We start from the raw sequence: 23,923 nt of genomic DNA on the forward strand, positions 1-23,923 counted from the left end.
AAAATATCAACAAAATTTACAGCTTCAACTTAAGATGTAATTTATAGTGAGTTTTTGAGTATTTATGAATTGACAAAGATTTTTCCATGGGAATGTTACAGTATTTGAATAGTGAATATGTATTTTAATATATAATTATATTTATAAACTTTAAATTTATTATAATTTTGGTAATTCATTGAGTGTGTTTTAATGAATGGTATTTTTCTCTTTTTATAAGATTTAATGGAGAATATAGCTTAAATATTATATAAAATATATGAAAACATACATAACAATTTTAAGTTGGAGTTATAACATTACTTTCTAATTAGCAAACAAATAATAAGCACTAGATAAATCTAGAATGTAATTTGAAATTCTCTATCAATCACATATTTATTCTGTCTAGTGATATCTGATACATATTCAGGTGACTGGGGGCACTTAACTCCTGAAATAATCTTGAGTAATAAACAATAAGTGTCTGAGGGGAGTTTACCATTAATTAACTGTACTTCATTATGCTCAAATTCTCCACAAACTGTTAATATAGATACATAAATGGATATTTGATATCAGACAATTATGCAGATTCTTCCATGATATCTCAGTGTGCTAGACGGACTGCCAGGTACCAGTGCTGCTGGACAAATATCCAACTGTACATAAAAATGCATAAAACTAATTCTTATTAATGACTGAACAAGAGTTACTTGGGAGGAACTTTTTCATGATTTGACTTGGGGAATACTTTTTAATGAACATCTTGGATAGATGCCAAAAGGCCAAATCTTCCAATTTCCCCAAGGCAGGTGAATGAGTAGGACTGCTGATATGTGGAATGCAGATACGAATAAAAATTTTGGGAGATGTGCTTGATATTTAATGAGGATGGTTGTAAAATTTTATGCCCACTTCCCTAAATACTGACTATTAGAGATGGGTGTTCTGATAAGGGTTTAGGGATCCTAGGTGATGAAAACAGCAATTTGAAAGAGTTAAAAATACGTAAATGATCTCACCATATGCAACGTTGGTCAGATCACATTTAGATTGTTGTGAAGAGGTGAAGGTGCCATATTTTAAAAGATATACTAATACACTGGAATGTTTCCAAAAGAGCCATTCAAGCCATATAAGAAATGGATGAGACCAGGCTATCTTGTAGGTAAAATATCTTCCTGACTTTCTTTGCTTAACTGAAAATCATAGAAACTGTTTGAGACTGTTTCTTATTTACCACAAATTAAACATGTATATTTTCATTAAATTGAGCCTTTAAGAAAATTGAATTACCCCTCAATAAATTTAGAACAGCATTTACAACTTGAGATTACATCATTTACAAAGTAATGAATCTGAAGCTGTTTTTACAAGAAAATAAAAAATTATGAATATATTTTGAATTAATGTTATAAATGTAAAATTGCTAATGTAAGTATCAATACATTATAATATGAATTTTTATTCACATTTATACAAGAATGTATTTAATTCATTATGCACTCATTTCAGCTAAACTTAGTAGGAAAAAATGGGTAGGACAGGGAGTAACTTTTCCACGGTTTAAAGAACCCTGCCAGGTGACCCTGTGCTCACAGCTGGCACTCCACTGGTAGGGGAAAAAATAGTACCTCCGACAAGCCTTTGAATTTTTTGCTCTGCTCTGAACATAGCATCAGTGTAATGCCATAATTATCTTTATTTTTCTTCTTGGATTTGCTTTCTTCCCCTAAATGTAACTACACAGTTGATAGCTTTGTCTTGATACTTAATTTTTTCTATGTTTTTTACTATTTAATCATGTTCAATTAATCAACTTCTGCATAGTCTTTAAGATATATTTTGAGTACTTATTTGTATAGCTATAGGGGAACCCCCCAAATATTTTATGTATATCTAGAATATTTGATATATAATTTCATGTTATATCTATTTTCTTCATAATTGTATGAAAATAAAGATAAGTAATTTTCTTCCCAAACGATGTTTCAAGACCACAGAAATTTTATTCCTGGGAATTAAAATATGTCCCTAAACATGAAAAATCTGTTTCACAATGAAAGGAAACTTTTGTGGGATAAGCATATATTTGAAATAAACATTAAGTCATTGACAGGGTTTCATTTTGGAGTTTTCAATCCCGTAACAACAACACTTGTGAAAAATTCTCCGAACGGCAGAAGTTCAAATCCAGTTTTGGCACTGTGATATTAGGTCATAGAAAAAAGGGGGAGTGTATATATATTTAATATTTTTGCTATAGTTTCCATACATATCTTATATATATATTTTTAAAAATAGTCAGTGATATCTGAGTGATAGCAAAGCACATATATATTTCTCATTTCTTCCAGCCCACAGGATCGGTGATGGAGAGTGCTCTCAAAATTACTGTTGGTGTTAGCGAATTGTGAAACTTCTACCCTGCAAGTCAGTGGATGTGTAAATAAGGGCATCGGTAATGAAGACTGCCATTGTATTGTCCGGTCATTGTATTGCTCAGCCTTTTACCCTGTATTTAGCTCTTCAGGTGATCTGAGCCCTGTGTGATTAAGTGGGTAGTTTCTTGCCCCCAAGATATGGTTAATTGCATCTTCATTTGATCTTCCACTTAAACTTGAATATATTATCCATAGCTTAAATTAGAATTCATACGTTTTATATCTGTTTCCTCTCCCATTCCTATCCTCATGAGAAGCTGTGAGCTATTCTTAGGAAACTGATCTGTGAAGTTGCTTAGGCACATATTAATTCCTCAATAACTAAATGAAATGCTGTTTAAGACCATCATGAGAATCAACAGCGATAGCAGTGTCTTCACATAGTTTGAAGGTTTTGTCAATATTGAAACATTCATGTTAGTAGTAATATTCATTAACATTCACTGAGCATTTGACATACGCTGAGCGTGGGCTAAGGGCTTTGCATGTCCGGTCATACCTAATCCACATGAGAACTCAGTGAGGTAGGTGCTGTTATTCTCTCCTCACTCAAAAGAAGATGCTTAGAGAAGCCACTCATACGTGTCCATCCAACGTCAGAGCCCAAAGTCATAAAAGTTTTTCTTTAGGCTGTTCATCATCACTTAGTTAATAATCAGTCCAGTTGCTCCTAAACTCACTGGTATGCAAGGCACCACTGGTAAGTTATTACACCTTCTTACAGCTTCTGGGGCCATAGTAAAAAATATTTCTTTTAATTATGATATGCTCACTGAACTGATAGCAATTACCTCTACATACTAAGTTGTACAACAACCATTTTCTTCCTCAATGTACTCACACCCATCAGGTTATTTCTCTTAAAAGCTGTTTATTGCTTTTGATTCATTCCTTCATAAAAGTACTCCTCACCTTAATAGTGTGGAGTGCTCCTAGGGAGCACCCCAAACCACACATTCTCAAGTACTTTCTGCATTCAAGTCACGTTCAATTTTCTATGAACAGGCCACGCTCTTCTTACAGATCTGGGTTATTTTAGATATTGGTCATATTGTTTAGAGTAGCTTTATTTCTCTGCTCAAAAAACCCTGACACATGTTTAATACCCAGATCAAATGTCACCTCTGTGAACACATTCTTGACTTTCTTGTAACTTTTCAAGCAGAAAAGGTCACAACTTTTTCTGTGACTACATATCGCATTGCACACATCTCTCTCTTAGCAGTGCCTGTTATGACACATGAATGTCCAACTCTAATTATAAACTCCTCAGTTGTAGGAAGAATGTATTATTTGTCTTTGTGTGCCGAATGCCTGCCAAGGAATTTGACACATAACAGATATTCTATAAAGGCTTGAAAATTGTTAACAATGTACTTTTGTAATAAGAAAGGGGACCTAATATGAAACAACATTAAGTATATTAAATGATTATTTGACAAGCCATATTAGTTAATATTATATTATCAGGGATCTTTATATAATTTTAATTTGGCTTTATTCAAAATTATTTATAAACTAATTGCCTCTCATAGCTAAAATTAAAAATAAAATAATTTCCTCCTAATAATATGGAAGACAGAATTATAGTTGTCATTATGTACACACTCCACATAATCCCCTGCTCAAAGAACAGCTGAAAGACCAATGATAAAAATATACATGCAAATAAATATTAAATAGAGCTACAGTGTCTGCATATCAAAACCTAGATATTACTTTGTAATAATCCCTACTTTGGATTTTAATGCTCAGAGCTTGTCAGATGTTTTACAGTGAAGTGACCCAATTCCCACTCTACAAAGTCCTAAAGTTGTATTAATTTTAAAATTTTCATTCTTTAAAATTTACAAAATGGAAATCATGTCATAAGACTTACTAATCTGCAAAGGATATTATCATCATATTGGCTTATTTATGTCACTAAGACAAATCTGAGGAGCAGCTGAAAGAAATTTACAGCTGTTTTTAGGAAGACCTAAAGCAGGTTTTTCTGCTAATGCTTTATGCTGTTAACAGGCAGAGACTTAAAAATGTGAATTAATAACTGTGATATTAGAGACTAAAAAAATGCTTTGTTCTGATATATACCTTGAAATATGTTTAATTGCTAATTAATAGTTTCCAATGTTGGCATCTATATACATGCATTTCAGAGATGGGTAGGGTAAGAGAAAATGAGAAAGAGAGACACAGAGAGAGAGAAAGAGAGAGAGAGAGAGAGGCTGAATGACAACATTAAATTTCGATTGACTATCTGGAATAGGACCGTTATGAATCATAACAGAGGTCTAACTCGATAAGCCATAATTCAGTGATATTAAAAAAACACAGGTATGAATGTCACCAATATGCACACAATAATCCTGTTGCATTTATTAAAAATGATTCTCCTATAACTCAGATGTGTCCCTCTGAGCTGACCGACTTCAGGAGTCAGGTGCGTTATGGCTGAAGGCGAGAGGCGCAGCGGCCGTGATCCCCAGCAAAGACACAGTTAAGCTGGAAACTTTTGCCAACACTCCACCTTTTTCTATTTAGTAGATAAAGTTTTTTAATTAGCTTTTTGGAGTGGAATCGACACGTAAAATTGTAAGAACCCTTTTACAATACTGCACCTTTTCATCCAAGGCCTTGTGGTGCTCAAACAAAGATTTCAGTGCCTTGAGAACCTCAACTTCACTAGACACTCCCGAGGGGGACTGGGCCTGCCGCTTCACCACCGTCATTCTCAGGGACCTTTCGTGCCGCGACACAAGGCACTCCAAATGCTCCAGTAACAGCTGTGGGGTTAACAGAAAACGTGTTATCGTACAGACAGATACGAGTCATTGGTACTTGTACGTGACCTCACCCTTAACAGATCGAAGGTTAAATAATATCTAATGATAACCTCAGATTACAACACAGGTAAGCAGCAAAGTACAAACCCGTGTCTAAACCAAGGTTCATAAAATACATTAAAAGTAAATTTCATTTCTATCATATGACAAGTTACTGGATTTAAAAATATAATGCAAATGTTATGCATTCATTTAGGAAAATGTAGTCATTTCAGTACGAATTTGGTAGAAGTAGAACACAACATAATATGTGTGATCCAAAATGAAAATTACTAAAAAACACTGTACAATGCCTGATGATCTTGCTAACAGTGTTTAAAGCCACATTAATTTCACTTATATTTGGTTATTTAAAAATGTTTAATTGAAGGAAATGAGCATAATCATCACCTGGCTTTAAAAGTGATTATAATGATAAATAATCACATGTTGTATAGTGATTACAGGGAGAATCATAATCACATGCTGCTCTAGTAACTATGGTGATAATCACCAATGATTATATGTTCAATTATTCTTAAATTATGTTATAGAAAAATGTATGCAATCAACTGGAATACAGTAACTGACATTTGCAATAGTCATTTCAGGAAAAAAAGGTTGGAGGACAATTTTTACATCCTTTTTTATTTTTCAATTAAGGTTGACATACAGTATTGTATTAGTTTTAGTGTACATAATTTTTAAACTGAGTAGTCTAGAACCTGCATTTACCCAGAGTGGTCACTGGGGCAGACTCAGGTCAGGAATAGACAGAAGTCCAGTGAACAGTGTTTCAATGATGTTCCAGACTCTATGTTCTGACTTTCCCAGAGAAATTTTGCTTTGAAATGTTTCGTGACTTGGGATTCACTTTTGTTTTATTTTATAAGAGATCTGTCACTAAAAACAAAGATACATGTAAAGAAAGTAATAATCGTAAAACTACTGGGTTATCAGTATTAAAATGTTGCTACTGAAGAACAATACATGACCAGTCTGTTTTGTAGGAGAGCTTTTCAGAAGGATGGTGAAATCAAAGGCTAACAAATGGTGTTTAAGCAAAACAAAGCAGAAGTTACTCAAACAAGAAGAAAAAGCAAATATAAGATACTGGGGTGGAAAGAAATAAAGAGAACAATTTTCTTTTTTTTTCAGGATTTTTTCCTAAAGCTTACACTGCAATGAAAAAATTTTTTAGAAAAGATTTTATTTATTTTTAGAGATAGGAAAAGGGAGGGAGAGAGAGAGAAGGAGAGAATCATTAATATGTGAGAGAAACATCGATGGGTTGCCTCTCACATGCCCCCAAACAGGACCTGGCCTGCACTCACACATGTGCCCTGACTGGGAATTGAACCAGCAACTTTTCACTTTGCAGGGTGATACCCAACTAACTGAGCCATGCCAGCCAGGGCTACGATGAAAATTTTGGGTTTTTACAATGCTGCTATTAGATTTAGTGTCACATATTAGTACTACATTTCTTAATGCTCAGTAAGTTCATTTGTCTATGTTTACTGTCTCTAATTATGGTTCAAAGTGTCAGAAAACTTGGCCATGCCATTGGCACAGAAGAACACAAATACCTGAGATTCTAAATTTATATAGATCAATAGAGATAAGTCACATTTAAGGGTAAAAATTCCATATGAAGATGACACAATTATTACTATTTCAAGGAGTGTTCCTTTTATTTATCAACCTCTGGTTATACTCATGGTTTTCTCCTCCTGAACTATATAGATGCATGCCCGTGTTGGTTAAATCCAAGCTGCCTCATGTAGGTTATATGGAACTGTAGGAACTGAATTCTGCTTATTTCTCCAGTGTCATTTGGTGTTAGTCTTTTTCCGACAAAGTGTGCTCTGACCACACCAGACTACTTCGGTTCCTCGATATGCCAAGCTTTTGCACATGCTGAAGCCTCTGCCTGGAATACTCTGCCTTTGCTCCTTGGTTCGCCAGCTCGGTTCGCCATGTCCGTCATGATGATTTTGATATTTGTAGTCGGATATTGGCTTAGTTCCTGATATTTACAGACATGCAGTATTTGTTAGGTTGATGCATGTTGATATCACTGTTGTTTAGACTTTTAATATGGAAAGGCATATGATAAAAGTTGGACTGTAGTTTAGACTTGACATTGCAGTTGCCCCCAATTTTTTACATACCCAGCATATTTAATAATTCCCCACATTCTGAATGCTATTGTCTAGTAATACAAGATCCAAGAAACATTTCTCAGTCATGTTTGCCACTAGGTGGCAGACATGTGACTTAAGAGTCAGCCAACCAGAACCACACGTGTGGGACAGATTCTGAGGCGGTCAGATGACGAAATGTGCTGGGAAGCGGCGCCCCTCTATTTTGCTGGCACAGGTAGTAGCAGAGGCTGCATATTACTGGGACTGAGGATGTGGGAAACACTCACAAGACCAAGAAATGTGGTCCTAGAATTGTGCATGGAAGCTCAGTTTAGAGATTTCTTATATACTTTAGTTAATATTTTGATGAAAACACGTAAGCTGTACTGTTATGTGCAACTTGGAACTTTCACCTATACACAAAACTGAATATATTTTCATTAATATAAAACAGATTCCTTAAAGGGTTAATTTAACCTATCCTGAATACTCCTCAATACCCAAGAAAATACTCCATATAATATATGCTTCATACTTAAGGATCTAACTTAATGAGAAATGTAAATTAGCCTGGAGAATGTGGTTTAAAATATTCTACTGCAGCATGTATCTGTGGCTTTTAAGCTTACAAATGAAAATAAATTGAAAATAAAGAGAAAATCATCTAAGATAACACTAACAATCTGCTAAGCGTATTTTTTTCTGGGAGCTACTTTAGACTAAATTTTAATGAAGCTTGGAGAGGTACACTCAAAAAATTGCAGGGAATATATGAATGACGATTAATCTTATGTTGGAATTCACTTGAAAAGACCACCACCAATATATGTACACAAAGAAACATACGTCATACAGGCATACAGACACAGCATCACTGGAAATTTTTGAGCTAAATTTCTTCTTATAAATAATCTTTTTTAAAAGTACATTTTATTGATTATGCTATTACAGTTGTCCCATTTTTTTTCTCCCCTTTATTTGTCTCTGCCCTACAAGCCCCTCCCACCAGCATTCCCTTCCCCTTAGTTCATGTCCTTAGGTCCTACAGACAAGTTCTTAGGCTTCTCCATTTTCTATACTATTCTTAACTTTCCCCTATTTTATGCCTACCAATTATACTTCTTATTCCCTGTACCTTTCCCCCATTTTCCCCTTCCCCCTCCCTAAGACAACCCTCCATGTGATCTCCATTTCTGTGATTGTGTTCCTGTTCTAGTTGTTTGCTTTGTTTGTTGTCATTGTGCTGTTCATATTTTTGATCATCTTCTTTTTCTTAGATAAGTCCCTTTAACATTTCATATGATAAGGGCTTGGTGATGATGAACTCCTTTAAGTTGACCTTATCTGGGAAACACTTTATCTGCCCTTCCATTCTAAATGATAGCTTTGATGGATAGAGAAATCTTGGTTGTAGGCCCTTGTCTTTCATGACTTTGAATACTTCTTTCCAGCACCTTCTTGCTTGCAAGGTTTCTTTGGAGAAATCAGCTGATAGTCTTTTGGGAACTCCTTTGTAGGTAACTCTCCTTTTCTGTTGCTGCTTTTAAGATTCTCTACTTCTCTTTAATGTTGGGTAATGTAATTATGATGTGCCTTGGTGTGTGTTTCCTTGGGTCCAATTTCTTTGGGATTCTCTGAGCTACCTGGACTTCCTGGAAGTCTGTTTCCTTTGCCAGATTGGGGAACTTCTCCTTCATTATCTTTTCAAATAAGTTTTCAATTTCTTGCTCTTCCTCTTCTCCTTCTGGCACCCCTATGATTCAGGTGCTGGAACATTTAAATTTATCCTGGAGGTTCCTAAGCCTCCCCTCATTTTTTTGAATTCCTGTTTCTTCATTCTGTTATCGTTGAATGTTTGTTTCTTTCTTGTGGTCCAAATTGTTGATTTGAGTCCAGGTTTCCTTCCCTTTACTGTTGGTTCCCTGTACATTTTCCATTATTTCATGTTGCATAGCCTTCATTTCTTCCTCTATTTTGCAACCATACTCACCCATTTCTGTGAGCATCCTGATTACCAGTGTTTTGAACTCTTCTTCTGATAGGTTGGCTATCTCTTAGTCACTTAGTTCTTTTTCTGGAGTTTTGATCTCTTCTTTCATTTGGGCCATATTTCTTTGTCTTGGCTCACCTCTTACATAGAAAGGGGCAGAACCTTAGGGATTCTCCATGGCGGGGCAACACACCTTTGTGGGGGAGGGGGTCCAAGAGGGAACAATGCCACTTTCTCCACTCTCTGCCAGTTTTCAGTCACTTCCCCGCTACCCACAAGCAAATTGGGCCCTTCTGGTGCTGATTCCCAGGTGGGTGAGTTTGTGTACTTTTTAGAACCCTGTGGGTCTCTGCAGCAAACTCTTTGTGAAGCTGGGAGTTTCTCCTGCTGCCGCCTCAACCCCCACAGGTGTTTTTAGTCAGAGGTTTGTGGGTTCATTTTCCTAAGCTGGAACCCTGGGTTCCACAGTCTGTATCCCTCCCCAGTTGTTCCTCTCAGTTTATGTGCATGCAAATGTGGGACCACCTGGTCCTCCAGCCACCACCTAGCCACCTGTCCTCTCCGCCCTGACTGCCCATCTCTGCCCCTCTTACCAGTCTGAATTAGTGTTTCTTCTTTAACTCCTTGGTTGTTGGACTTCCATACGGTTCGATTTTCTGGCAGTTCTGTTTATTTTTTGTTTTTAAATTTGTTGTTGTCCTTCTTTTGGCTGTGCAAAGAGGCAAAGTGTATCTACCTACGCCCCCATCTTGGCTGACTGAACTAAATTTCTAAAACTAATGAGAGAAGCCAAAGAACTTATATGTACAATCCATGGACATGAACTAAGCAGGAAGAGTGAAGGGCCGAGGGGTGCAAAGCAGAGGGGGGAGAAGGGGAGAAAAAATTGGGAAAACTGTAATAGCATAATCAATAAAATATACTCAAAAAACTATATCCCTTCCTATTAAATCTGAATGTGACATAACCTTATGTACAATTATTTTCAATCACAAATGGCATTCAAGTAGAAATGCATTCCTCCCCATAGACCAATTTGGCTGCTATAAACTAGTCATGTATCTCATCATTAACAGCTAGAAAGAAAAACGAAAACTTCAAACTAGTTCCTTTCATGCTCAGGCCACTCAACGTGCTTTAATCTCAAATATTGTCTACAGTCCCTATGTTTCTTAGGTACATGTTTGAGTCCTACACTGAAGTCTCAACGCTTCAGGGAGGGCGTGTGTCCTACCTTATTCACTAGTGTATTTAATTTATACCCTTATAGTACATTCACAAATATGTATACATACACCCATGTATGTGTACACATGTATCTTTACATGGTTTTCACTGCTAGGGTCTTTTTTACCCCCCTCAATTGGATTGTATCTTCTACACATCGAGGAAATGTATTTGGAGGAAGTTTATTAACTTGTGTCGACGGGTTGTCAAGAATGGGAAGTTTTTCTTTAGTAATGGCAAGTGTCTTTGAACATTTATATAATTCCTTTGGATCAAAATAAAAGTAAGGGCATTGTAAAATAGGTTTCAAATTAAGTCTTTCATTTGAATTAACAACAATTAATTCTTTAAGTTTTTGACCCATGAGATGATTGTTTCTAACTGACTCTTGAAATTATAACTTCTTTTTCACAATTATGCAGTAGCTACATTCTTAAACATTGTCAATAATATAACCATCTTTTGATCTTCAGCCACAAAAACAATTGAAACAGTTCCAAAATAACAACAAAAATTTTCTACTCTGATATTGAAAGACAGTAACTGTTAACATTTTTGGTTTTCCTCCACCCTTTCATTAATTCAAACAATTCTGAAAAATAAAATCTTGCTAAATTTTAGTAGTCAATTTGAATAAGTTGAAATAATAGCACAAATAAGTTATTTTCTGTAAATATAACTTGTCTAAGTATGGTCAGAGAAGTTTTAGGAATAACAAATTTTGTTTAATCACTTTTTCTATATTTTATTATGTAGAAATATTAAATAATAAAGCTTGTTTAAATGTTTATGTAAATACCCACTATAATTTTTGTACAATCAAGAATAACATTAAGATTATTTTATTTGGATGTCCTCAATTTAATTACTTGAAGCAGCTGGATTTATGAGCAACTCTAGTGATTTCTTTGATTTCTTTCATTCACTCATTTTTTTTTCATTCACTCATATTTTGGGGCAGGGGATCAGGTGTTTCTTTACTGACAAAGTGATAAATGACCACAACTTTCATCTTGGACATCACAATAAATACCTAGTACATTATTTTCCACATAATTGACACAAAAATAAATTACTAAACAGATTTGGAATGAATTACAAAAAAGAAAAAGAAAAACTTTGCTCTTCCCTGAACACAATTTCTTGCATCACATATGATTCGTGAATGACATAGGAAATAGGAATGTGGTTTCTTAAATACATGGCTTGTGGTGAGGCTGAGCGTTCCCTGGGTGTGGCACTTACAAGTCATGTGGCCAGAGGTAAGTTACTTACTATGTTAGTTTTTCCACCAGGGAAATGGGGAAAGGGGGATTACTATAAGAATACAGTGGGTTAAACACATGAAACAATTAAAAAACACTCTGCAAATAATTAATTTAGCTATTACGTTAATTATCCTTATTATTACTTGATATATTAAATAAACTTTATTCAACCAACTCCATTTGTAACTTCTTTCTATTTGGAAGAAAGGTATAATTCATTCATATATCAAATATTTATTGGCAGAATAAATATCATGGCAGACATAAACTTTAAATTTGGATTTAAAAAAGTATACTTTAAAAATCAAGGGTGGGCAAACATTTAAAGGAAGAAAGAAACAGAAAAATTAATCTGACTGCCCTTTGACACGATCTAATAACACGAACTGAAGATTGCGCGCTCTGTCCTGTTTGAGGCGGTCCGCAAGACGGCTCAGCGAGGCCTCGATGAAAACCATTTCCTGTGTGCACACTGAATGAGTTCTCTTCCCCGTGCAATAAGCCCCTGATGCACAAGGAGATAGACTGGGTTTGATCATGTCTTCATTGTTCAAGTGACGGTACCTCTCGTTAGAAGCACTAGCTCCCTGTTTATGAAGTGTCCTCTTTGTATTGCTCTCGAAGACCAAGCATAAAATGAATGAATACGTTAACCATAACTTATTTTCTCAGCATGCATTTGTTATAGCTCTAACATTTAAAATAGTTTTCACCTACTTCATGCAGAGTTGAACTCTATCCACACAAAAGTGTTTTTTCTCAATGTTCTCAAAAACTGGTCTCATTTATGGGTATTATGGAATTTATACTTTTTATGAAATTTAGTGACTTCGTAACTACAAAATGCAGCATCATTGATCAAATTCTAGACGTTAATGTTAAATGTCGTGAGGCTGAAACAACACGCGGGTTTCCAAGGGCAGAATATAGTAAATTCCATCAGTTTCCGGAAAACCAGAAATGAAAGTCTCCACGACAATCTTCTGAAACAGAAAAGATATGCCTCCTTTACCTAGGAGATTTCTGTTCCAGTGGTTTTACATTTTAACACTTTAAAAAATGTTTTAAATAAATACTTTGCTGGGTGAGGGGAGCACCAATGGCTCGACACTCCCTCCTAGCACCTCATAACCGAAACTCCGGCTCCTCTCCCAAACCTCCCCCGTGGCCCATCCCTAGCCGTGGGGTATAGGCCTCCCACTCCAGTACAACTATTTGAAAGTTTGAAATTCTGTATTGAAATCTAGCCTTTCCTTTTAAAATTGAAAAGAGCAAAGGCCAAAAGGAGTAAGAACAATTTCTAAGGCAACATAGTGATTTAGAAGCCAACTAAAATTTAGGTTTCCTGTCTTCTTGTTTTGAATTTTGTAGCATATTGTCCTTTAAACAACAGACTCTAAATGATGTCTGCTTAAAATCTTCCTGAAGTCTTTAAATGTCTATTTTTTATTCACGTACAAGAGCTATGGTTCACTGAACCATATACGGAATCAGTTTCAAGCAGAGGTAGTTTTGTACTTACTCTTGTGTTGTTTCTTTCAGCTTTAAGTTCAGAAATCTCTTCTTCCTTTTCCAGAAGTTGTTCCCTACAGGCATTTAATTCTTTTGTCAGTGCAGCAAATTCCTGAAGGGGAATAAAAATATTTGAAGACACACTTTAGATATGAAAGATGTATTCCAGCAGAAATTTTTAAAAATTCAAAGGTATATGTAAATGTAAAGAATGAAAACAATGACTCAATTGCCTGGCTGTCTCTACTTTGCTGTTATTAAATTAACTTGATTTTAATGTTCAGAAAATGCTAATCCTTAATATTTAACACACACATTTTATTATAATATGCTACTTAGATGAATGGATAAAAATTATTTCAAAATGTATCAGATATATCATACTAAACGTTAGTATGATAACATGTTAATAATATGGAATAATCTGAACTTGTCTAATTGTGTTAACTATTCAACAAATCTTGCACTTTTATTTCCGTAGAGCAATGTCCTGACTATATATACTAGATTATTAAACAAACAAACAAACAATAAATACCAACAATTCCAATAAAAATATTGTACAAAAAGTGCTATTTAGATTAACAAGTTCATTTACTCATGAAGAACATGAAGAAAGACAATGTACCTCTTACAAAATAATAAATGGACATAAGACTTGGTTACATTATCCAATAGTCTTTTAATTTATGCACAGCTTTCTTCTGAAATGTAAGCTTCATGTGAAATGGGACTTTGTCTGACTTCAGTACTATACTCTCAATGTCTAAGACATGAGTTTTCAATTAGTACTTATTTTCAATAAATATAAACAGGTCATATTGTTATAAAAAATTGAAAGTTTTGAAATACTCCTCTATGTGAGAAATGACACTTTGGGGGAATCTTCAATGGCTTTCCTTCTGCAGATGGGATCAGATACTACAGGATGAGGCAAAAGCAGCTTTACAGATGCAAAACACAGAGGTTATTCTTGTGTTATTGATTCATTATTATATTATTTTCCAAACAAACAACTCTACACCTATTTTTGCCTCAAACCTAATTTGACTATTTTGCTACTCTTATAAGCAAATATTATCTTAAAACATTTTTGAAAAATAATAAAAAGATCCATATCATCATTAAATCATTTAGAGTGGTTGTTAGTAATAAAACTGATGCTTGTCAAATATTTAAGTATTTGGGAAAACTCAACTACAGGCTGAGAAGCCACTGTCAGAAGATAAAAAATAAAAAACCCGAAATGGGGGAGACAGGTTTGGTTGCCCTGAACTCCACAATGGCAAATTTAGTATAAAGTAAATGAATATGATGACTATGCAAAGCTGGGAAAAGTTGAGGCTTTATATTTTTGTTTGCTTCAAACCACTTATTTTGCTGAATTTCTCTGAGTGGCTTCAAATGCCTCAGCCTTGAGTCAGAGCTTCGAATCCTGATGAGAGTCCATGGGTGGCATCACAGACAAGGGCTTTCTTCCTTAATCACTGCCTGCTTAAATGCCATGGATATGCTTTGATATATTATTAGTAGATAAGTAGAGCATGGAGATAAACAAATAGAAGACAATAAACAGTTCCATAAAAATGAAGCCTTAGCTAAACCACATAGTTTTGATAGAGAAAAAGAGGAAAGCAATGAAGATTTTGTATTGTGTACTATTAACATATGGTCACTATAACGTAAAGCAATACTCATGAATATTATAAGATGAAACATAAATATGTATACTTAACATGCCAATTTTAAGAAACATATATCTGGGTTGATCTTTCTGGATACTTAGCTTGATACGGACAGAAAGATAAAAAATTAAAAGAAATTGGATATTTCCTGGTGGTGAAATAATGTGGTGAAATTTTTTCTTTGCTTTGTCCTGTGTATTTCTATTATCAAACTCTCTACCTTAGAGAAAAACACTTATATGTGTAGAGAGTAAGAGAAAATGTAACTCTGTAAGGGCAGTTAGGTATTCAAAACTCAGTGATGATGTGTCAACGTGGATTCATCCATTATAAGAAATGAACCTCCTGACAGTAATTAGTCAAGATGCTACCGGTGTCAAGTGACTTTGCATTTTTTATTTATTATTATGGCACTGATTATGAGCAAGCTATTCAGTGACCCTATGTATTAAAATTAGATTTACACTTACTGACTTCTTCCAAATTTCAGGCATTACTTTTACATTCATTATCTCATCTTGCTGTCTAAATAACCAGTGAGGGAGCCTCACTCCCATTTTATGGGGAGCAAACTGAATTAGTAAGAATTAAGTCCAAGTTCCCGAGCAAGCCCCAGAGTGAGTTAGGCTGTGAACATCGTTCTCCAGACTGCTTGTCTACAGCTTTTCCTCTGTACCATTTCGACCTTCAGTGTTGACCAGGTTTATATGACTTGGATTCAGAGTGCATTTAGCAATACTCTTTTTTCTTATCTGAAGAATTAGAAACCATTACTTACAATTACTGCATAATCTTTCTTAACTAGTCCAAAGCGGGGTGGGTAGCTAGGAGGCCCGACGCAGGGCATCCCCTCCACGCTGAGCAACAAGTGTTAGACAAGCACATGCTGCGTCTCTGGGACACAGTAGATGCAGACACCTCACTCGGAGTCACCTATCAAGTTATTTCACACTTTTCCTCTGATCTTTCTCTCTCTGTACCTGCTTTTCCAATCTTACTGTAAGTATCTGAGTTTTATATCATTTTTATGAGGTAATAACAGCAAATATAACTAACATTGATTGAGTCTTCACAATATGCCAGGCACTCTGTGAAGCAATTCATATTGATTATCTAATTAATCCTAATAAAACCCTGAAAAACACAATACCTCACTTAAAAAAAATAACAACTATATCCTCTTGCCATATAATCCAGCAGTCTTCCTCCTGGGAATTTACCCCAAAGAGTTCAGAAATGTTTACACAAAAACCTTCACATGGCTGTTTATGCGGATTTATTCATAATTGCCCAAACTTGGAAGCAACCAAGGTGTCCCTTACTAGGTGAACAGATAAATAAACTGTGCTATATCCACAGAGTGGAACATTATTCAGTGCTAAAAAAGAAATGAGCTATCCAGCCAGGAAAGAAACATGGAGGAACTTAAATACATATTGTTAAGTGAAAGCAACCATGCTGAAAAAGGCTACATTCTGTATGATTCCAACTATATGACATTCTGGGGGAAAATTGAAACTATGAAGACAGTAAAAAGATCAACAGTTGCCAGGAGTGCTGTGGGGGATCAAGGGGTAAATAGACCAAGCACAGCAGATTTCAGGACAGTAGAAGACTGCCCTATCATACATGACATCATGCATGATGTCATGACACATAGAGTCGTTATACATTTTTAAAACAGATAGAACGTGCAACACCAAGAGTGAGCCATAATATGAACTATGGACTTTGGGTGATGATGTCTCAACATAGATTCATCAACTATAAGAAATGTCCCACTCTGACGGGGATGATTTTAATGAGGGAGTCTATGCATGCATGGTTGCAGGGTACCCCCATCTGAAAAGCTCCGTACCTGCCTTTCAATTTTGTCGTGAGCCTAAAACTGCTCTAAGAATACGCATTTTATTTTTTTTAATCTCACTGAGGCCTATAGAAGTTATTTCCCCAAAGTTTGACACAGTCGATGGTACAGCTGCCCTGAGCTTGGCATTTTGTATGAATCACTTAATCTCTTTCTTATTTTGACGGTAAGGGTACTGAAGCTTAGCATGGATGAATAAATTGTTCAAGGTCACACAGTTAAAAGTAATCCACCCTATTCCAAAACTCTTTAATTCCTGAAACACTGCTTCCTTCTTGCTGAAAATGAAAAATCATCAAATTCTTCAACAAATTATACAAATTTATCATCCCTGTAACTATCCATACATACATACAATATTTATTAGGCACCTACTACATACCAGGGCCTTGCTAGGTGCTGAAGATATAGAGATAACTTAGACATGGTTGTTGCACTTGACCCCAAAGATCTTTCATAATTCACATTTGAGACACATTAGGGATTTCCATCACCAACAAGCACTCAAAACTCATCACCAAATCACAGCATCAAGAGTAATATTATATGTTCAAAACCACTGTTGATACACAGGTGACACTAACCCTCTAAAACCTCTTTCTTAAAAGATGTATCTCTTCATCTATCAGAGATTTTTCTTCCTGTTTCTATTTCCCCCATTCCATTTTTTCATCTCTGGATTTCATTTTCTTTCACATACTATTTCCTGTACCTAGAATACTCTTACCTATCATCCACTCTGCCTAATTTATGCTTAAAGCACCAGTTTAGCTTGTTAATGCTCTATAATCCTTGTTCAAAATCTACTACTATAAAGGACACATAGACAAAACGAAGGGGGAGGGTGGAGGTGGGGAAGGGAGGTGGGTTTGACTGGGGTGGGGCGGAGGGGTGGGGAGAAAATGCAGACAACTGTAATTGAACAACAATAAAAAATAAATTTAAAAAATCTAGCAATGAACTTACTGTCTGGTTTTTACTTAAACTGAGCTATGTGTTCATCTCCTCCAAGTAAACATTATAATCCCTTAAGGGCGAGGTTGTTATCTCATTTATTTTTATATCCTCAGGACTTCACATAGTTCCTGAGAAATTGTATACACTCAATAAAGCTTTGTCGTAACAGTAAGTGAATGGTTCACTTTCCCTAAACTTTTTTACTTTAACACCAAAATGACTTCTAGAAGGTATAATTAAGTAGAGTTATTTCTTTTTCTGAGCGATATTATTAAAATCTAATCAATATATAACATGTCTGATATTCATTTTATTTTGAAGTTGTTATTTTTGTCTATATCTGAAATATTCTATACCATATTCTACACAACAATGACGTTACTGTCCGCTATGTTTTATGTGTATGTATATAAAGTGATACTATCGCTCCTAATACCTTGTGAATTTGGATTTATCATTTGTTTGTTGGATATATTATGTCAACTTATTCTTTCTGAAAGTGAAAATACATATTTAACCCCCATGTTATTTCTCTAGTCTTTTTTTAATCAAAATATAATCTATAGAACAGTATTTCCACAGGATTCCCAGAAAAAAATCCAGAGGCAAATGGATTTGGAAAATACGATTTGCTGACTTTCGCTCTCGTGTATCTACTGCAGGTATCAGGATATAAGAGGATCTGAGTAGAGTTGGTTTTGTTGTCAAGAACTGGGAACAACCCAATTTCCATCTACAATGACATCAATGAATTAAATACACTAAGTACACATAATGGAACGCTGTACCAGGGCAAACTAAGTAGCCTAGACCTTTATATAGTAGCATCAAAAGATTTCAAAAATATAACTTACAGTAAAAATGGTAAGAAACATAAAACAGTGTATAATACAGAGTATTGTAAGAAGCTGAAAACATTGAAAGATAAACGATAGAAGAAAACTTCATTTGTACTTCGCCATGTCTGAAATCAAGGGAGCTGAGTTTGCTTTGACTCACTGAGACAGGAGTCACAGATCAGTTACCAACCACAAATTATACCCGATAACATTCTGGGCTAATCATTTTGTTCCCCAACCCCAGTCTGCCAAAATTCTTACTTTGCCCAAGGACCAAAATTACTTTCCTTACTCTGCATTTTTTTCTTGGAACTTTAAAGAGCGGTCAGGACACACAGTACCCACAGACCGAAGGGAATGTCCTGTTCTTTCTCGGCGTGTTTCTCGGCATGCACTTATGCACACCACACACACAGTCACATGAGCAGTCCCTGTGTACTGGGCACCACAGTAAGTGCAAGGGAGATGGCAGCGAAAGAAGCAAGTCCAAGTCCCCGTTCTGAGTACGTTTATAGATGCTCAGGCATTTGCCGTTCAAACTTTTTACTCAGGAGTAGATCATTTTTAGCTATGTCAATCCCCCTCAATCCTTTCTCAACGCATGATGTAGAGCGCTCTTTCTTTAAAAAATAAAGCAAAATAAAATAACTTTTTTTCCAACAGTCATCTAATTGTTTTGTGCTCCTAATTATAAGTTACAAGTCTCTTAAATTACAGAAAACCTAAAGTTGCACACCTGAGTAAGCCCTGGATGAAGAACCCTGAGGGCAAACCAGCCTGAGAGAGGAGAGCAAAAATGAAGGGTGAGCTGGAACTCAGCTTCACTGAGCACCACCAACACCCTCACCAACCACAAAAAAGCATCTTTTGAGTTTATTCTCTAACCATCTAACATTTGTGCAAATCAAAAATAGCTCCGAGGAAAGCATATGGCATGGAAGCATGCTGACTTGACCATCTAGCTCTCAAATTAGACAAAATTAACTACTTCAAAATCTTTTTATAATGACTTCCCTCGGCTATGCCCCAAACTATATTTTGGTGTCTCCTCTTTCAAAAATTGAAAATTCTTCTACCAACTCTATTTGTAATACTCAGTAGGAAGATTTGGATTTTTAATCTGTATATTTTTGGATGAAATGGCACAAAAGTTTCCACATATAAAATATATACGTCATTCCCCACACCACAGGGCATTACTTCCTAGAACAAATTAATAACAGAAGTATTACATTGGAGAGGTGAAAACAAAACAAAAAAGATAATATTATATTCCTTACATTTTATATGTATCTATATCTCAGAATATTAGCTATAAATTCCCAAGAAACCTTAGAAATCATTTGGTTTGGAAACAAAGCCGCATTTGTTGCACAGAAATCAAGGCCCCATCGTGCGCGTGTATGTAGATTGTGCTGTATTATGTTATGTAATCAAATGCAGTGTGAATGACCTCTGGTCTTACAATTGCCTCCCAGACTGGCATGAGCTCGGGGTGAGCTGTCATCCCAAATCACTGTGTGACACAGCCATGTCTCATGGGCAGCCCTGGGCTAGACAGCTCTTAGGCAGAGCTGCCTGCATAGCTAATACAATTTGACAGCCACAACTGGACTCCTAGAGTTCCACCAACATTGTCGAATAAGGATGCTCAATTTAAAAGGAAAACGAGATTTAAAATTCATGCAAATAATATTTTGTGCCCCCTTGATTTTTTATGTATCCATATTCCAATGAGACTTGTTCTTCCCCTGAAACTGCATAGTAGAAGATTATCTTAATGCATTAATAATGACCTGAGACATGAAAGTCTATTTATTTAAAATCAAACATACTATGATGGCCATTTTATGGTATGTGAACACAGGTATTGAGTAACTGTTGTTTTAAAATATCTCTAGTCAAGGTAACTGAATTAAAAGTCAAAAAAAATTAAAAGAGTGTTTGTTGAAATCAAACATGGATGCTACCAGGCAGCCTCAGGCTGTCTGACCATCCGTTTGTGCCCCTAGCTGGCTTCACTTCTGCCCTCCCAGCCCCACTCTGCTTTCCAGACCTTAATGTGTCAATACGTGTCTACAGCGGCACCACGTACCAAGTGGTCCTTAACAGCAACTCTTAGAAAAGACTCGTCTTTGTTGCTGAATACTGGAGGGCAGGCAATGTTGTCACAAAGTTGCTGGGAACATTTTTAGAGGCAAGTTAACTTTTCAGCATCCCAAAATCGACACTGTGGCTTCTGTGGGTCCCAGGTATTTTTGCCTTGTGGGCCCCTTCATTCGTTGAAAATATTAGAAACTTTATTTTATTACTCCACTGATATAGAGATAAATGTAATCCAGACTGGTTTCTATTTATTTTTTTATTTTAATATTAAAGGTAATTGAAACATTTCATGGTCCCCAAAAAGTAGTATGAGCCCTAAGCAGTCTTTCACTGTGCCTAATGGGTAAATGGGCCTTAAACTCCACCTCCTCCAGGGAGTCACACGTGCTGTGGTCCAAACAGCACCAATTTCAGGATGAAACAGAGCTGGGTTCCTATCTCGCTTCAGTTGGTAAGTCTCAGTTGTTTTTCTGGGAGTGTAGGTAGCATGCCTTCTTATTGGAGGGATGCAGGTAAAGATTCAGCAGTCATGCTTCTTGGTATTTATCCAAAAGAATTGCAAACATATCCATAAAAAAAACCTGCACATGGATGTTATAGCAACTTATTCATAGTTGCGAAAATCTGGAAGTAACCAAGATGTCCTTCATTAGGTAAGTGGGTAAATAAACTGTGGTACATCTATTGAATGGACTATTATTCAGTGTTAAAAGGAAATGAGCTATCAGGCCATGAGAAAACATGGAGGAACCCCAAATGCATATTACTACGTGAGAGAAGCCCATCTGAAAAGCCTTCACCGTATGATTTCAATTACGTTACATTCTGGAAAAGTTAAAGCTATGGAGACAGTGGTTGTCAGGGGTTGAATCAGAGGGGTTTGGGATGAACAGGTGGAATGCAGAGGATTTTTAAAAATATTTTCTTTATTCCCACAGGAGAAGGAAAAGAGAAAGAGAGGGAGAGAAACCTCAATGTGTGGTTGCCTCTCAGTCACCCCCCACTGGGGACCCAGCCCGAAACCCAGGCATGTGCCCTGACTGGGAACCGAACCAGTGACCATTTGGTTTGCAGGACCGTGCTCAATCCACTGAGCCAGACCAGCAAGGGCAGAGCACAGAGGATTTTTAAGGCAATGAAAATATTTCGTATGATACTATAATGGTAGATACATGCCATTATACATTTTTCTGAGCCCATAGAGTATGTAACACTGAGAGTGAACCATAATGAAAACTATGGACTTTGGGTTGTAAAGATATATCAATGCAGGCTCGAAAGTGGTAGGAAATGTACCATCTGGTGGGGGACGTTGATGATGAAGGAGGCTATGCATGTGTCAGGGCAGTTGGTATATAGAAAATCTGTGTAGCTTCCTCCCAATATTGCTGTAAATCTAAACTGCTCTGAAAAAAAAAAAGTCTTAAAGTACCAAAAAATGAGATCCTTAGTATAAATGAGACTACCATAGTTGCTGATTATAATAGACCCAATAGAAATACACTCAATAATTTTTTGACCTACTTATAGTTATTCCACATACAATTTTGTTTTCTTCCAACATCCATTTTTCCATATAAAGATAATATATTTCATTAGGAGCTTTAGGAAACACAAACATCGTGCACTTTTTTCATTAATGGTAACTGAAATCTAACTCAAGAGTCACATAACTGACTTAAATAAATAACTTACATAAATCTCATTGTGAAGTATCTCTCACTTTTGGGGAGAAGATCCTAATATCACTCCTAATAAGAAGTCAGGGACAGCATGTTTGCTCTGAAGAGTAACAATAGAGGAAGAAGGGAACTACTGTAACATTAGTAGAAAAGCATATTAAAAATGATTAACATTAATATCCTAGAGTAAAAATACCCAGCACATTTTTATTAGAGAAAATGGCTCATTGTACCCCTTTGCTCCTTTGTACTTAGTAAATTCTTACTGATCGATTAATTAGGTTTTTATCACCTAGAGTACATAACATAACACTCCACGTTCTCTTACAAAAAGAAGGCATCGTATTAATGTCTATAAAGATAGAAACTATGAGAAAATTCTCTGGACATCATAAAACTGTTCTTAAAAGTCCCCCTAGAACACATGTCTCTAACCTTACCTGCTATTATTCCCTCCACCTGTCCCTGATTGCATCTATTACTAGCCTGGGGCTCACACAACTCTGAAGATGTTGTCTGTAATCTGAAATAAAATGGCAGGATAAAACACACTGGAGAAGTTTTTGGTGAACTCTTATATGGGTTGATAAGAGATGCTGTTGGAGAGGAGCACAGCTGCCCACAGTCTGCCCAGAATCCAGGGTTACAGCCTGAAGCCTACCCAGGAGAGAAGGATGGACAATGTTGAATGCAGACCCCACTCCTTTGTGCTCTGGCTCTTTGTTTGAGTAGCATCCCAAATCCTAAATTTGAGCAGCTCATCTAATTTCTAAATCTTGTCACTGTGTATGTGAAAACTAGATTGAGAAAGACAAATTCAATGGCCTAGAACCAACACTGAAGTTATTCACTTCAAGTATTCATTCCTTTTAACCTACTCCAGCTTCCCCTATGCTTTTCTCCAAAAGAGAAATGCTGTTAGGCCCTATCTTATGGTATCAGGTATAGGAAATAAGAGAGGAAGATCCTAAAGACAGAATAAGTAACAGAGCAACCATGCCTTCCAGTTCTGTAACCCAATTAATGATATTGTCCTTAATCTTGACTCTTTATAAAAAGAGAGGAAAAATATTTTTATCTCTACCAATGGCCAAAAGATATTTTTGCTTACTTAATGCTTGAGGCATTTGAAAAAAATTTTAAAGTCAACATTCTAATACATTGGTAAAGTCACCTGGCTCAGTAAACATTGTAGCTGAAGCATGCCAGGGCTGAGCCTCTGCCAACCGAAAACTCTGTTGGCAGATAAAGCCAATTCTCAACAGCTCTGACAGTGTAAAGCAGGAGGCATGTTTGACAAGATGCTGCGTATTAATTTCAAAGGCTTTAGCATCTGTTTAGGTAACACCTGCTGCGGCGAACACTCCCAGGCACACAAAATAGCATCCAAATAAA

General features: G+C 36.0%; 1 protein-coding gene across 18 annotated transcripts in view; it reads right to left on the minus strand.

Moving 5' to 3' along the window:
- Positions 1–23,923, minus strand: part of PPFIA2 (PTPRF interacting protein alpha 2) — a 446,500-nt gene that overhangs the window by 177,931 nt on the left and 244,646 nt on the right. For all 18 annotated transcript variants that reach the window (XM_053921063.2, XM_045187308.2, XM_045187307.2 and 15 more), the window contains 2 exons: positions 13,403–13,504; positions 5,045–5,209 (listed from right to left, as the gene is read on the minus strand). In XM_053921063.2, the coding sequence (XP_053777038.1) occupies positions 5,045–5,209; positions 13,403–13,504 (267 nt within the window). The remainder of the gene's footprint in view (positions 1–5,044; positions 5,210–13,402; positions 13,505–23,923) is intronic.

Source organism: Desmodus rotundus, chromosome 3 (genome assembly GCF_022682495.2).
Source record: "Desmodus rotundus isolate HL8 chromosome 3, HLdesRot8A.1, whole genome shotgun sequence".
Classification (NCBI taxonomy): domain Eukaryota; kingdom Metazoa; phylum Chordata; class Mammalia; order Chiroptera; family Phyllostomidae; genus Desmodus; species Desmodus rotundus.